Here is a 17,591-nt window from a genome sequence, read left to right as displayed (position 1 = left end):
TTCCACTCATGCAGGTACGCATGCACTGAAACACACACGAGCAAGTGTTTGGAAATCCCCATCCAAAGTATTTTACGATACGTCTGCAGGAGCAGACGCAAAATAATCTGCTGTAAGAACATCACTGAATATTAGGCCTCGGAAAAGTATTCAGATCCATATCAAGTAAGGAAAAGTGTGTGTGTGTGTGTGAGTGCACTGAATGAAATCAGTTGATGTGAAGTGGTGTGTGTCTCTGGACGCTATTTCAGACGGTGTTGCAACACTGAGCTGTTTACCTTGTGAGATCAAACACTCCACAAAAGGCACAAACTCACACATACACGCACACACACAAATGTACACATGTACACATACACAAATGCTAGCTGTAAATGTTAAAAAGGCTTCTTCAGTTACCTGCTCGGAGGGTGGATCGAAGAGAAATCAAACATACCTCTTTTCTGCACTTGTGCTACAATCAGATGATTTAAAAATGATTTATTTTGATCAAGAAAGGATAAAAACGTGAAGGCAAAGTGAAAACTGTGTGACCTGCATGCTGCAAATAACAAAAGCATTGAGCAGTCAGACTTGAAGACTTCATTTTTCCACAACTTTGATATGCCCTCATTAGAGTGGAAGTCACCACAGCAACATCCTCCTCTGTCAAACCAACCCTTTGCATGTCCTCCTTCAGTACATCCATGAATCTCCTCTGAGGTATTCCTCTTTTCCTCTTGCCTGGCAGCTTCACAATCAGCCATCTTTGTCCAATATACCCACGTTCCCTCTGCACATGCCCAAACCATCTCAGTCCTGTCTCTCTATGTTTGTCTCCCAACAGCTCCACCTGAGCCATCCCGTTGATGCACTCATTTCCAATCTTGTCCAATTGGTCATTCCCAGTGAGAATTTTAGCAGTGCCACAGTCTCTAAAAGATACAGCATAGCAGGTTTCCCCATCTTGTAAACTTTCCCTTTCTACTCTTCCTGCCATCCATCCATCCATCTTCTTGCACTTATCAGGGGCAGCAGCCTAAGCAGAGAAGCCCAGACCTCCTTCTGCCTGGCCACACCCTCTAACTTGTCTGGTGGAACACCAAGGTGTTCCCCGGCCAGCCGAGAGATATAATCTCTCCAGCGTGTCCTGGGTCTGCCCCGGGGCCTCCTCCTGGTGGGACATGCCTGGAACACCTCACCCAGCAGGTGCTTGGGAGGCATCCTAGTCAGATGCCTGAACCACCTCAACTGGCCCATCCAGAGCTCCTCCTGCATGGCTGAACTCCTCACCCTATCTCTAAGGGAGAGGCCAGCCACCCTTCAGAGGAAACTCATTCTGCAATCTCATTCTTTCGGTCGCTACCCACAGCTCGTGACCATGGGTGAAGGTGGGGACGTAGACTGACAGGTAAACTGAGAGCTTCACTTTTCACTCAGCTCTCTGTTCACCACAGTGGACCAGTACAGCATCTCCATCACTGCAGCAGCAATCCATCTGTCGACCTCTCGCTCCCTTCTCCCCTCACTCGTGAATAAGACCCTGAGATACTTAAACTCCTTCACTTTGGCAGGAACTCATCCCAGAATGAGCCACTCTTCGGAGGTGCTGATTTTCATTCCTGCAGCTTCACGCTCGGCTGTGAACTGCTCCAGTGCGAGTTGGAGGCCTGTTATCCTTCTGTCACAATTTATGTCTGACAATATAGAAATAAAGTAAGGTAATGCATTACTTTTTTGAGAAGTACCCCGGATGGAAACACGCATTAATTCATAAAGTGATGGTAACGTACAAAGTGACACCATGGATATGCCTGCTGTGCTCACACAAACCTCTGTGTGATGCTTGAGCTGACTGACGAAGTAGCTTTGATTTTTAACCTCTTGTTTTTCAGCAAGAATAAAAGGCTTGAAGGACTGCTGCACACAGTCGGCATCAGCAGAGTCTCCAGATGTTCACGACTTATATTAGGATGATTTCTGTGTGAAACCACAACACGAGTAACCAAAGACTGACGCACAAACATACAGAGGCTGTTTGTGAACGGTCATGTGTGCGAATGTTTGAGCACAGAGATAATAAAATGTGTTTAATCTGTGTGGTCTCAGCTTTCAGACTGTGAGCTTTTTCTCACGCTGCTCTATAGATACACATGTGTGTTTGATGTTAAAGGACAGTACCAGCATTAGTTACTCTCAGGCCTCATCAGGCTACATTTATTTTTAACTTAACTATTAAGAGGCCTTCAGAGTGTTACGTGAATGTCTTTGTCCCTCCTGGCTGAGCAGTAAAGCTAAATGTCCAAACCTCACAGGCTGCTTTCATGTGGGCTGGATTTATTGTCCACGTTCAATCAGCAGCTCGCACAGAAGCTCCACACAAGTCGCTCAGGCAAACAGGAAGTTCTGTGCAGGCAAGTTCACACTTCTAATGTCTGTGTGTGTGTGTGTATCTCTGTATATGTCTGTCCAGGATGTCACGGCGAGTGGGACAACGTTTCATGTTGGCCGAGCGCCGCGGTCGGCGATGTGCTGACCTTACACTGTCCCACCCCCTTCCTGCTGCTTTTTCACAAGAACGGTGAGCTTCTTCTCAGAGACACACTTCCTCCTGCTGCCCTTCAATCATCTTTGTTAACACACACACACACACACACACACACACACACACACACACACACACACACACACACACACACACTTGACTTGCTAAAAAAAACAAAAAGTGTGTTCTGGAAATTATACAGACTTTCAGTTAAAGGAAGCTTCAACTTCCCCCGACATGTAAAACATTTTAAGACAGCTGACACTTAGTATGACCCCGCCACACAAAGTCTGAGGACTCAGCACTGTGCAGCAGTTTATGGACTGTTTAAAGACTGTGGCATACTCAACATTTTATTATTTATTATAATTTAGTTTTTGTGTGCTTGAAAACTTTGAAATCTTCATCTTGTTGAACTCTGATACAGAAAAATAATCCTTTTTAAGTATCCAGTGGATTCACTCAAATGCCACCAGTCCCAACACTAATAAGAAGGAGTGATTAAGTAAGCTTAAGTGAAAAGATGTTTGCTTTTACTACCACTGAAATTCTTTAATACTTGTTGTATTTTCAATATAACAGAACGTCTTTGACCTCTTTCTTTTTTAACTTTCTGCCATTCTCACTTTGACTTGTGGCTCTTTTATCGTCTCCATCCAGTGCTTCTTGAGCTGCTTCTGTTAATGTTTGTGATCATTTGCACAGCGGCTGACGCCATCTGTCCGACCCTCTGTGATTTCCCTCAGTAGCATCAGTGAGCGGCTGGTTTATCCTCCTCTCGCTGCCTCTGCAGAAACACACAGCATTAATACATGAGCACCACAATCAGCACCACAGACGAGAACAGTAGCTGCTCAGTATCAAAAGTCCTCACTGAGGCCTACGCATGTGCCTGCCTCTGATGACAGCTGTTTGAGAGGGTAAAAACGGACATGTGTCATCATTATGCTGATTCTTTGAGTGTCCAGGTTCCTGTGGCTTCAAAACAAGCCCAAATCATGAGCCCTCCACCACCATGCTGACAATTGTGTTTGGTTTTCTCCAAATGTGGCGCTCTGATTAGGAACAAACATCTCCACTTTGTGTTTGTCTGTCCAGGCAACTGCTGCTGTGAATCTGATTGCACTGGTGTTATATAATTGTTATTCTAGTTATCCAAATCTAAAATCTGTGGACAAATATCACTGAAGCTTTAAAAAAAAAATCAGGGCAATATATCTTTATATGCAGCACTGATGTTAGGTTTCATGAAATCTACTAGTTCAGTTCTAAAAGGCTCTAAAACCAGTCGGTTTTCTTTCAGGCAACCTCAGCAGGAACTGTACAGAGAGTGGCTGGTCCACCGTCTATCCCGACTACATCATCACCTGCACAAGCACCTTAGAGACCCCAGAGACAACCAAAAGGGCAAGTTTGACGTCTGCGGTGTGTTTACGTTTGTGCGCCTGTGAGCGCAGTTATGAGTTATATGAAGCACCACTGTGATTGGAGTTGAGCTGCTTGTGAACAACTCTTTTAATCCTTTTCCGGCCTGAACCTTTTTAGCTGGCGAATTCATTCAGTTTTCTCATCCTCTCTCAGTCCAATCTCAGGTAATGTCTAGCAATTAGAGCCTTTACATGATAACATAACATAATATATAAGAAGGACTGAATTTTTTGTCTTTACAGTGTAGAAACTGGTGTGTGTTTGGAGCCTGATCAAAGTTGTGTGTTTGGTTTTCATATCTACTTTGTAGCGGCTGAAACTCTCAGGTCTGTTGTCTAATGAAGCTGAAGGCCTTGGACCCGTCGCTGTTAATGCAACATTGTCAGTATTGGTTTATCAGGGTTCCTGGATTCTCAGATGAGGTAGAAGATTAATCAGAGCGGTTGCAAGGTGGTTAATTTGAAACTGCTTGGATGGTTAAAAACATGCTAACTATAAAGAAAACATGAAAATATTAAATCACTCATGGATCAAATATCATTGATACACCACAGCTGTTGATTTACGATGTATTTACCTCCATGTATAGCTTTTATGTATCAACTACACGTGCATACACTTAATAATTTGAGGGAATAAAACTATTTTTTTATTCTTTTTCATCCTTTTTTAAATTTTCCCCTCAAAATGATATCAAATTATAACCAAAAAGGTTAATGTGTGTGTTCATCAGTGTTTTTATAGGACATAATTAGGAAACAAAGGAAGCATAAGGATAAAAAACAAATAAAAATCAGTTGTTGAAGCATCTTTTCACAGAAAAAAAATGTTTACCTGTTCCTAATAAATGTAGCTTCTGGCTCTTTACAGTAGCAGTTCACGTGTTCATCTGACAAGCAAAAGGTCTTTGGTTTGGTTCTGGGAGGAGACCCAAATGCTTCTGGGGTTGCATCAGGAAGGTCACTGTAAAAATCTGCCAAATCAAACATGCAAAGCTCCCTGCCGCGCTGACCTCTTTCAAATAAGGGAGCAGCTGAATGTAGCTTTAATCATAAGAGTTTAAAGTTTAGTTGGAATCCTTTGAAGTGAATTTTCACAGTGCAAGTGAAACTGTTGTGTACAGGTTTTAGCACCGTTTTCCGTTTGGGTTCTGATCACAAAAAATGTATATGCCACGTCCCACGCAGCACATGCTCGGCCTGTGGATGATGTTGGGAGAGTTCGTGGGCTGATTTGACCCACTTTAAAATGCTTGCATTGCAAGAGGAAGCAAACCAACCACAGAACAGTTGCAGATAAATCATTTTTACCGGATTTGATTGGGAAAAAGCTGAACTCTAGTTTCAGTGTGCTGTTAGTTGGTTTGTTGGAGACGGGGAAACTCTTTGTCCAGAGGCCTGTGCTGCTAAGCAGGCTTTGAGGTTTAGCGAACCACCCACAAAGGTGATGCAGCTGTTACCTGGGTAAATCTCCATGGTAACTAACCCATGGTTTATGTTAGAAATCAGCACGTACAAATCACTTTTCGTCTAAATGATGTCCCCATTTCCAACATTATGAAGAATAGACTAAAAAGCAATGATAAAGGAGCCCCCTGTGAGCTAAAATGTGTAGCGTAAATTATTTATAACTCACCTTCAGAATGATAAATCACTATTTTGTAGCCTGACAGCACTGTGGACGAGTTTGAGGAGACATCGTCTTAAGTAGAAGTTGTTGTAACACCATTTCTGATGCTGCAGGCTTTCAGCCGGAGTTTTGTGTGTAGCATGAATAAGTAAAGACCTACATACCCTCTGTAGCTCAAATCAAAGCTGTTTGTCTGCAAAACTAATCATTCATATTTCTTTTTAGTATTATACAACACAGTTTAACTGTTGATTCTAAGCAGCCAGCTTCCACTTGCCTGACACTGGCCTCTAGCTCTTTCTCTGTAACCAGTTGTCAACAAGAACAGTGGAAAATAAGACAAATTACCACAACACAATCAGCATATTTTGCAGTATGAGGATAATTAAATCTGTGGTTTTATGTGGGCTGTTTCAGAGGAAATACAGCAAAAAGTAGCCAGACTTGCATGCAAAGATGTGTGCAAAAAGAGGTTCTGGAGCTTCCAGTGAGACACTGAAAATCATTGAATCAGAACAGACTTTATTTAAGCAAAACAGAAGCTGTGCAGGAATCAGCAGCTTTATTTAATTTGAACTGAAATAAAAAAAAAAAAACAGATCAAACGTCTCCCCTCTGTGGTCTGATCTCAGCTCAGAGTTTTCTCAGATGCTCCAGCACAGCGGTGAAGAGAAGGGCTGATTTCATATCAGCATCTCTGTATGTGTGTTTGTTTTTCTGCCCACAGATAAACGCACAGAGAGGATGGAAAGTTCACTGGGTGACACATCTGATCACTGGTCTCTGCTGCTCTTCGTGTCTCCCCTCAGATAACTCAGACCACCGTGAAGTCGCGGCCTGACTGTGCTGGTGTGCTTTTCTGTGATTAGGCGGAGCAGATGAGTGAGAATCTGTTGCAGCGTTTTGCTCAGTTTATCCAACTGACAAACAGAAATGACACAGCTGTACTCGCTTATCTATGCAGATACTTTGAGCTTTATTTGTGCATCTCATTGTTGTCCAGTTCAGTGCTCTGGGGTTCAGAGGAATTTAATTTGTGGTGCTAAGAAATTTAAACAAAAGATGCAAAGGTCACAAAGGTAACAGTTTTTTTTGGCTGCTTTGCAGATGACTCCATAAATCTTTCACCACAAACGCATCATGTTTGGAGGTCAACATAATTACATAATAATAACATATCCAAACACAGAGAGGGTTGTTAGCCTCGATTCGATTTAAGCCTTGATTCTGTAGCTCTTCTTCTGCAATATGTAATATAATGAGTGTTACATTCTTTCTACTATAACTGCAAAAATGCTCAAATGTTGGGTCATAATTTTGTTACAGACTGAAGCATCAGTTGGACTGAGTGCTGTGAAATTTGTTTGAGATGTTCATTTCCCTACACAGTATCTTTAGTAATCCTCTAATCTTCCCCTTTGGTGGTGAAGCAGATCAAAAATGTTTTGAAGGCACTCTGTGATCTTTAATTTTGATTAACTCCCCAAAATCTTCTACAGATACTTCCCATCAGATTCTTTTAGGATAAAATGTTGAGGCATGTAGAAAACAGCAGACCGTGACGATTACCAGCAAACGTTTCTGTGTTGAACCAAAAAAAACAAAGAAGAAAGAAAAATCAAGGGTGACTCAGACTCTCAACCTCCTGCTTTGATGCTCGTGTCTTACATGCTTTGCTTACCATGCAACAAAGCAGTTTACATGCACATAAATGACTTAACATGCTGCTTACATTGTGCTAGTCTATGTATGTGGAGGACTACGTTGCAACCAAATAAGCAGAAAGTTGAACAAAAAGTCAGATGCATTTAATTCCTTTGTTACAAACTGATCTGCACATCTCTTCCATGTTTACCACTTGGTAAGAGAAACTCTGTCTGGACCTTCACTCTCTGTGGAAGCAATAGAAACCGCTGCCTGTCTGCGTCTGTTTTTGCTGTCATACCACAATCTGACTTGAGTGGAGGAATAATAAAGAAAAGGTTTGTACAACAGGAAGGTGGAGCACCAGAGTTCACAGCCAGAGCTGTGTGCCTGAGATGACCATACAAAGTATACTCCCTCTCTATGACTTCATGCTGATACAGAGATCTATGCAAAGCTGGCTGGCCCTTTATAAAAGTTACAGAGATGCAGGATGAAGCCTTCTGCCTGAGGTCTTAAACTTCCTCATCATTTCCACTTAAGCTCCTCTTTAACATCAAAAAAGACTTTTTTCCTCTTGTCATAGGTACAGTGGGGCAAAAAAGTATTTAGTCAGCCACCGATTGTGCAAGTTCCCCCACTTAAAATGATGACAGAGGTCAGTAATTTGCACCAGAGGTACACTTCAACTGTGAGAGACAGAATGTGAAAAAAAAATCCATGAATTCACATGGTAGGATTTGTAAAGAATTTATTCGTAAATCAGGGTGGAAAATAAGTATTTGGTCACCTCAAACAAGGAAAATCTCTGGCTCTCACAGACCTGTAACGTCTTCTGTAAGAAGCTTTTCTGTCCCCCACTCGTTACCTGTATGAATGGCACCTGTTTGAACTCATCATCTGTATAAAAGACACCTGTCCACAGCCTCAAACAGTCAGACTCCAAACTCCGCCATGGCCAAGACCAAAGAGCTTTCGAAGGACACCAGGAAAAGTATTGTAGACCTGCACCAGACTGGGAAGAGTGAATCTACAATAGGCAAGCAGCTTGGTGTGAAAAAATCAACTGTGGGAGCAATCATCAGAAAATGGAAGACATACAAGACCACTGATAATCTCCCTCGATCTGGGGCTCCACGCAAGATCTCATCCCGTGGGGTCAAAATGATCATGAGAACGGTGAGCAAAGATCCCAGAACCACACGGGGGGACCTGGTGAATGACCTGCAGAGAGCTGGGACCAAAGTAACAAAGGTCACCATCAGTAACACACTACAACGGCAGGGAATCAAATCCCGCAGTGCCAGACGTGTTCCGCTGCTGAAGCCAGTGCATGTCCAGGCCCGTCTGAAGTTTGCCAGAGAGCACATGGATGATACAGCAGAGGATTGGGAGAATGTCATGTGGTCAGATGAAACCAAAGTAGAACTTTTTGGTATAAACTCAACTCGTCGTGTTTGGAGGAAGAAGAATACTGAGTTGCATCCCAAGAACACCATACCTACTGTGAAGCATGGGGGTGGAAACATCATGCTATGGGGCTGTTTTTCTGCCAAGGGGACAGGACGACTGATCCGTGTTAAGGACAGAATGAATGGGGCCATGTATCGTGAGATTTTGAGCCAAAACCTCCTTCCATCAGTGAGAACTTTGAAGATGAAACGAGGCTGGGTCTTCCAACATGACAATGATCCAAAACACACCGCCCGGGCAACAAAGGAGTGGCTCCGTAAGAAGCATTTGAAAGTCCTGGAGTGGCCTAGCCAGTCTCCAGACCTCAACCCCATAGAAAATCTGTGGCGGGAGTTGAAAGTCCGTGTTGCTCGGCGACAGCCCCAAAACATCACTGCTCTCGAGAAGATCTGCATGGAGGAATGGGCCAAAATACCAGCTACTGTGTGTGCAAACCTGGTAAAGACCTATAGTAAACGTTTGACCTCTGTTATTGCCAACAAAGGTTATGTTACAAAGTATTGAGTTGTATTTTTGTTATTGACCAAATACTTATTTTCCACCCTGATTTACGAATAAATTCTTTACAAATCCTACCATGTGGATTCATGGATTTTTTTTTCACATTCTGTCTCTCACAGTTGAAGTGTACCTCTGGTGCAAATTACTGACCTCTGTCATCATTTTAGGTGGGGGAACTTGCACAATCGGTGGCTGACTAAATACTTTTTTGCCCCACTGTATATGAGAAATAATGCAAGTGACCAGAGAACATGAGAAATCCACTGGATTCAGTCTTCTGCATGGGTCTGTTCTGTATCTGTTGTGGCTAGACACCGGCTTAAATTCCCAGCTCCTCCAACAGAGTTGCGGGGTTCACTTCCCGGTCTTGGCACACTGTGCTCTCTAATCCGGCCTCATCTGTTCCCATATCTGCTTCATCACAAGATGAAGGTAAGGCTTCTCGAAATTCTCCCACCCCTTCAGCTGACTCAGAGGAGGATTAGGAACCTGAGTGACACAGGTGAGTATTTGAGCTGAATGCTACAGGTGCTCGAGATAAAAAGGCTTTTCCTGTTCTCAGAGCGGTATGCCTGCTCTGCTGTTTTTTTTAATGGGCGTTTGAGTGTGTATGGGGATGCGTGGGTGTTTTCTTGTTGCTCAGAGGAGTCCAGCGTGACGCCATGGAGCTTATTTTCTGACCTCATAGTTATTGCTTGTAATCACGGCTGCATTCCTGGACCCTTTCTTTTATAATGAGCTTTAAACAAGCGAGTAACAACCAGGTTTAAGAGAATATCCGGGAACCATTATTGGGTCCACACTGTCCCTGAAATAATGCCACACACTCCTCTTGTTTTTTCACTACTTGCTTTTAAAAGCAAGTAGATTTATTGTATGAATTAGGATGAAGTAAAAATATGTGATAAGAGCAGTATTTTATTGCATCTTGATGAATTGCAGAGTAAATGTGGAACAAATTGAAGAGGATGTCTCCTTTTTGAGAGATGCATGCTGACCATACTAAAATCAATGAGCTGCTCTACTCACCAAAGTTTTGGGTCACTCCTTCGATTTTGCAAGGAGATGGAATATAGGTGCAAAAAACAGAGTTTGTACAATTCTAAGATAAATGTCAACATTTGGTACAACCCTCTTTATTCTTCATCACAGCCTGAACTCTCTCTGTCACCTTTCTCCGCTTTCTTGTCATTTCTTTAAGTCGTTTTCTGGAATAGCCTCCAGAGATACTCCAGTCTCTTCTTTAGAGACAATCGATGCCTTTTCCTCCGTTCTGTCAAAACGATCCCACTCGGCTTGAATGATGTTGAGAGACTCTGGGGAGGACAATGCATGACTAACAGTGTTCACACTGAGCGGTTTTCTTTTTTAAAGTTATGCTTTTGCTTCATTGACAGTATGTTTGGGATCTTTGTCATGCTGAAAAATTAAGATCAGTATCTGATGGTACTTTTCTGTGTTCAAAATTGCATCATTTCTGAGAAGATCTCCAACACGCTGAATGGAACGTAGTTACAAACCATGACAGATCCTCTGCTGTGTTTTGCAGATGTCTGCAGACCTTGTTTTACCTCTCCTGACCTCTTTGACCTCCAAAACTTTAATTGGGTTCAATTTGGATTCCTCACTCCATAAGATCTGCTGACACTGATGCTCCATTTCTGATGAAGCTCCAACAGTAAATGGATCAACTGAAGGCATGCATCTCTCAGTTCCTGTGTCAGGTCTTTGCTGGATTTTTTCCCATTTGTTAAGGACTTGACTTTCACATACTCTTCATCTGCTGTAGATGCTTTTTTAGGCGTACCACTTCTTTTGTTTGCCCTCCACTTGTCCGGTTTCCGACACACTGCAAACCATGTTGAGATATGCCAAGTCTTCTAATAATAGCTCATTTTGTTTGTGTAGAAATCTGTTTTATGCCTGTCAAACTGTGCTATTGACATTTTTCATAGATTCAGCTAAAGAAATGGAACAAATGACATGTTTTCGTGACAGGCTGTAAATGAAGCAAACAGAGTGTAAAGAAACTGTTTGGGTCTGTGCTGAGTTGTTGCTATGCGTAGACACAACAGTGGCTCATCCCCTAAGTGAGGTTCCCTTTTATGCTTCAGTTATTCATAGGTCAGTATTAAGTGGCCCAACAGACAAAAAAACAAAAAAGCCCCCAAAACATTCCTGTGAAAATGGTCACGTGCAAGGACTGGACTCAAAATGAGTGAAAAAGCAGCCAGTGTCCAAATAAAAGTTTGAAAGACCCTCAAATGCCCCTCGCAGGGCCTCAGTACTACTGAGTATTTTATGATATTGCCATAACGTGTAATATCATGTTCTCTTGGGTAATATTGCCCACTTCTGGTCAACATAATTATCACAACGAATAAAACATTAAGCGAGTTTTGTAAATTATTGACATTTTAAAAATCCAAAAAGAAGACATGCTGTCTGGCTAATGTCTGTTGACCGACTTGTGTGTGGTTTCACAGTCCTGTCTGGCAGCTGCCTGCCATAGCTGAAAACACCAAGACGGTGACAACAAAAACGCTGAGCTGGAGGCTTTGAAGCAGAGCTCCACGGGATGATGTCCTATTGTCCAACGTCATCTGAAAAAACAACATGTCATAATAACTTTTGCTAATGAATAGAAAATCTAAAATAAGAGCAGAATATGTTCTGGTCGTGCAAACCTTTCATTCTCAGGCACGTCTCTATTGAATTGCCAACGTTTCAACACTGTCTAATACTATAACAAATAATGTTGTGGCAAGTAATATAACAAATACAGAACTATGAAAGCGTGTACCTGGATAAGATCAGAATCTCGTTCAGGCAGGTTGGCGCTGCCTCAGGCACATCTCATGAACTGGCAAAGTTTCGACATTGGCTATAAAATATAACATATAATATTATCATTATGCCCAATAATAAAACACACTAATGTGAAGATGTGCATCTGGAATAATATAACAAATAAAATAATGTGTAAATGCGTACCTGGATAAAGTCAGAATATGTCCTGGTCCGATATTTGGCTCATTATGGGCAGCTCTAAGAACAGCACGTCACAGAAGCTCAGAATCTTTGCACTTAGCTTAGCGAGTCTATTATTCTGTTATATAGATTTTTTAGCACTTTAAAAGCTCAGCTGTCCACTTAAACTCTTCGTACTAACAGTTAAATCATTTACAGTGTCATATAGCAGACACATGCATTACTAGTTGTGCCCATAACACACATCTCTCATGAACTGACTTTTGTCCACCATCTCTGAGAGAGGGCGCCACTGAGACAATACAGTGTCACACATACACGGATAACAAATTGTGTTTATCGTGACAAGTGGAATCACACACAACATAAATACTGTTACATTTATATAACTCTATAAACAGCTAGTAAATACTGTGTATTGCACACAGGGATGGCCTGAAACAATAATTCAAAATGGGAATGTGGCTCCATCCCAGGCCGTTCTGTTAATCCAAACCAACAGCCAGGCTGTATCAGAGTTTCCTATTATGACTATTGTGGCCACAGTCCATATAGAAATTTAGAAGACAAGAACAAGAATGACGTTAGTCATTTATTAGCAAATACATTACCACTGCACTATTACAGCTGGGATAAGTCCCTATGATGGATGGGTGGATGGATATCTAAGGGAGCCAGAGTCACTATACATAACCACATTGACTTAACATTAAAATTTTGTTATCTATATACAGTAAGACTCTTCACTGCATACTGGGATGAAAGTTGTGCCACTTCCATATCAGGTTACCTAAACATAAAGCTTCCAAAGTGTGCTATAGCCATGGATTTACCCTCAAAACCTCACCATTCAAAGCACATACAAATGTACAAGGCCAGGCACAAACAAAACAGCTTGGGCCCCAGTCACACAGGCCAGGACACTGATTAGCAACCATCTGGAAACCACTAGTTGCAAGGGAAAAATGCATATTCCCCAGTCAGCGGTGAGTGGTTGTTGAGGTTTGCTGTCAGTCACTGTGCAATCAATACCAAAGCCCCAGTCCCTGAGGCCTAGAGACCAGTTGGTGATCCTTTGGCAACCAGGACTCCTGCTTGTAGGAGAAAATTGTGTATTCCACAACCACTTGGCAAGTAGTTGCAGAAGGTTGCTGGCAGTTGCTAACTGTTGCAGCCCCTTGTGATTACTTCAACCACTAGTAGAAAAAGTGCAACAATTGTTTGCAGACAATCCAGCAATTTATGGGAGACATGGCACTCCGGCCTTTCCAGAACAATAAGGTGGATTTTTGTGCAGTTCCCGCATTGCCACAAGCCCCTCCTGTCCAGCTCCAACCACTCACCAACTGGTCAGAGAATACATATTTTTCCCTACCTGTCCAGGCCTGTGTCCCTCAGATTTTACTCTTAAACAAAGAAATACAACGATATCACAGAGTTTGAAATAAATACATTTATGTCAAGTGTCATAGAAAAACATGAAAGAGCTCTATCTCTTTAAATCATTGCACATTACACTGCGTCCTCTGCCTTGCAGAGAAAAAAGAGGTGTCCTTGTGGGTTGTGTAGTTTTCTGTCACGTGCTGTTGAGTAATCCCAAAGGTCAACAGAGCAGAAATGCTCCTCAGGCCACCAGAAAACATCTGGTACAGCTGTAAACATTGTTTGGATGACTGCTATGAAGCTATAACCAATGTTTATACAACTTGTTTTAAAGAGAGTTTAAGTGTGGTGATGTAAATCACAAGACTATGAAGTCACAGTTTAGATTTGTTTTCACCTGCTGGTTGTTCAGGTTTAGGCACTAATCGCTTTGGTTTAAGAGTAAGACTGACTATCTATCCATCCATCCATCCATCCATCCATCCATCCATCCATCCATCGATGGATAGATAGATGATTTAAGTAGCTATTTACTGAAGCTTGATTAATATCGATTTCGTCTCAGGGCACAACCCCTCTTTTGTACCCCGAGGTTTGAATTGCTTTACCGTTTCTGGATGTGAGTTTTTAAAGTGTTTTCTTGCTGGTTTTGAGGCCATTCCAGTGCTCTATGTTTTTGATTCATTTTGGGATGTCCTCTTTTTGATTACTTATCATTCTTATGATATTTTATCAAGTCTCTTCCTGTTTTCACATTTCAGTTTCTAGTAATAAGTTGAAGGTTGTGGATTAACCCTTGTCTGTTATTCTAAGTCATATTTTCCTCCACACTTCCCATGTTTACCAATTTCCACGTGCCTCCCTCTGACTTGTTTCAAAGACTCAGAAAACGTGTTTTCTTTTGTTTTGCGTGTTAGTTTCGCTTCCTGCCTGTCTCCCCTAATTGTCCTGATTGTCTTCATTTCTTCTGTTGGCCTGTCCCTCTGTATATAAATATTTGTCTTTGTCACAGTGGCTGTTATGTTTCTTTGTACACCATATCCCCTCTCTACAGCTTTCCTTATCCCCCGTGTTATTGAATTTCTGTTGGCATCTTTGGACTATACTTCTGCCTCCAACCTCATGCATTTGGTTCCAAACCACCACAATCCATTACAAACACAACTGGCTATGCATTAGCCATTGCTCCTGTGAAGTCTCATGACAAAAATGACTATATTAACATTGAAAGCCTCAAATCAATGTCAATCTTTTACCGCTGTTTATGCCATGTATGACTAAGATTTAAGTTATCTTAATAGAGATATGAATACAGATATGAATCATCTGGCTGGGGGCCAGACTCCGCCCAGCAAAGACTCCAATCAGTTAAAAGTTTTAACTGCATTTTCATATATTTTACAGCTTTTTCAGTTGATACAGACTGTGCCTCATTTAATTAAATGACATTAAAGTTCCTGTTTTTTCACTGTCTACTACAGAAATATGTGTTTTTGTTTGTTTTTACAGTGAGTTCACAGTCTAAAAAATGATATGATAAAAACAACAACCCACCTTTATATGTTATAATCACAGGACAGTGTGCACTGAAATTCTGAACCGAATGAACTTGCAGAAGGTTTCCTGTAACTTTACACATTTTTCATGTAGTTTGATGGGTTCAGCTCACTTGAGGTCACAGTGGGCTGTTTGTGGCCCAAGATGTAAAATGTGTTTGACACTCCTGCACATCCATCCATCCTTGCTGAACATTTAAAAAGCCACTTTTCCTTTAAACGTCACATAAATGTCACATTCTCGTAACACATAAGAGTGTTATTTTTGTAAACTTTGGACTGGAGTTTTTATAGTAAGAATCTTTGCTGCTTCTTTGGTAACAGGACAGGCACCTGTGCAGTCTCGTTTTTACCATCTTTGCATTTTGCAATAATTTAGGCAACAATTTTTTTTATCTGGATTTGTAATACGCGAATGTGACACTGTAGCTTGAATTCAGATGAACACCGATGACCCTGTGTGAGAGCTGCAGTATAATGATGTGCCATTCAACACAACACTACTGCTCATTACTTATTGTTGCACTTGTTGAGGTCCAGGTTAAGGTCATTTTTTTGTATCACTGAAGACTTTCAGACACTGTCAGGGTTTGATATGGATTTATGGCTGTTTCTTCCAGTTTATTTTTCTCAGCATTAATACAGCCAGATGTAGGCAGATGTGTTCACCGAGTTTTCTCATTTGATATACCATTTATTCACCACTGTCATCGGGCTTTATGTTATCACTAAACAAAACCATGCCATTCTCAAAACATAGCATTAAATTATTGTTTATTATAAATATTTAGATTTTGTCAGATTTTGGATTTTTTTTTCATACATATCAAAATATTTTTGTCACAAAAATTGTCCTTTTGACTATAATAATCCCGTAGTGAAAGCTCTGGTTGTAAGAGGGACCGTGAGATGGCATTAGTCTCTGATTTGATGAGTAAGAGCCACCATGTTGCTTCCTGTTGAAAGCGTGTTCTTCCTCACTACTGTCACTAAGGGCTGTTCTGATACTCTGTAATATTGTACCGTCTTTAATTTACTATACAATAGTCCCTTGAGCTGATGGTTGTTGACACCTCGTGCTACATAAATAAACCTAAAATGAATTTGAACTTGATAGTTATGTTGAAGTTATCTGGGCGCTGTTCCAGATCTTTCTGTCTCACTTTAACCTCCAGAGATAAACCACAAGCGCACATTCACACACAGACATGGACAGTTGGCTTAATTGTGATCCTGTCCAGAGCTTCAGGTGTAGCTTTTTGCTTTTTAGTAAAGCTTTTCTTCGTGTCCTGTGGGAGAGATGAAGGTTTTCCATCTGGAAAACATTCTGTTGAAGCCAGACGACACCACTGGCACTGAGCTCACACCGACTGCAGAGACATTCATAGCATACAGGTGATAAAACGACGGCCTTCATCCTTGTCTGGACGTCTCAGCGTTAAACCCGCGGTTTTAAGTTTGTATTAGTCCATCCTTCTTCTGGGTTTTCATTGGCTTCTGTATACATTGCTTAGTCAGTATTTAGTTTTCTGTTAATAATACTATTTGTTAACCTTGTGTGTATGAGCCTTGTTATTTGTGACTTCAGTTCTTAGCTTTAGTTTCTGATGACTTTAGGTTTATATTTAGTGACATTACCAGTGTTTCCATTCAGTTCCTTCTAACAGTCTCATCTTTGTCTTCATGTGTTTCAAAGTAACTTTGTGTTTCCTAGTTCTGTGGTTTCTAGTATTTCTTGAAAGTCTCCTGCCTTCAATCTCTTTTTTTGGACTTTTGGATTCAACACCATCAACAGTTCAGCTTATGTTCACTTCTGTCTCCTGCATCCTGCATTTGGGCTCCAAGCGATCCACAATCCTGTGTGTGACAGCAGTCCACGGCACACAGACTTTTATACAACCTGAGGAGTCGCTCTCTTCAGACGTGTGGAAAAAATGTTAGTTTAACTCACATCCACATTGGTTTCACTTATCCATGCTAATGATTTTTTTTTTTTTTAGAAAATTAGGGTTCTTGTCTTGAGTGCAATCACAGAAAAGGATCAATTATTTCCTTCAGACTTGGTTGTTTCCAGTTTTCAGTTGCAGTTAGATTTAGGCTTGGTTAGATTTGGGAAACAAAACTTCTTGAACTGGTTTTCCCAACGGGCTTTAGAAAGCTTGTGCACCACAGTGGCTTTCCGATAGAAGGAATTGGAGACAATGAAACCTCTCCTTTGACCATTCCTTCTTCTTGAGTTAAAACAACATGAATGATCAGTTGCAGGGACAACCTTGGAGCACTGACATTTTCATAATGTTGTTGGAACAACACCAACACGGTGATATCATTTCATATTGAATGTGGTGGCTCTGAGAGCCCAGTGACAGGGGAAGAAGAAAAACAACAGTTCTGTGATATAGATTTGTTTTATGACTTTTTCTTCTGTTTGTAATTTATGTGCCTTAAATATTGCATAATGC

The 17,591-nt window shown here is 41.3% G+C and overlaps 1 protein-coding gene across 1 annotated transcript in view; it reads left to right on the top strand.

Annotated features, from left to right (window-relative positions):
• Positions 1–4: 4 nt before the first annotated feature.
• LOC102298196 (vasoactive intestinal polypeptide receptor 2) overlaps positions 5–17,591 on the top strand; it is a gene marked incomplete at its 5' end in the record, with an annotated part of 37,630 nt that continues 20,043 nt past the window's right edge. The window contains 3 exons of the mRNA XM_042213902.1: positions 5–14; positions 2,453–2,560; positions 3,828–3,931. Of these exons, the coding sequence (XP_042069836.1) occupies positions 5–14; positions 2,453–2,560; positions 3,828–3,931 (222 nt within the window). The remainder of the gene's footprint in view (positions 15–2,452; positions 2,561–3,827; positions 3,932–17,591) is intronic.

Source organism: Haplochromis burtoni, unplaced genomic scaffold, assembly GCF_018398535.1.
Source record: "Haplochromis burtoni strain Fernald_Lab_line unplaced genomic scaffold, NCSU_Asbu1 Contig_494, whole genome shotgun sequence".
NCBI classification, from domain to species: domain Eukaryota; kingdom Metazoa; phylum Chordata; class Actinopteri; order Cichliformes; family Cichlidae; genus Haplochromis; species Haplochromis burtoni.
The sequence above is the reverse complement of the archived record's forward strand: the minus strand, read 5'-3'. Positions and strand labels throughout refer to the sequence as shown.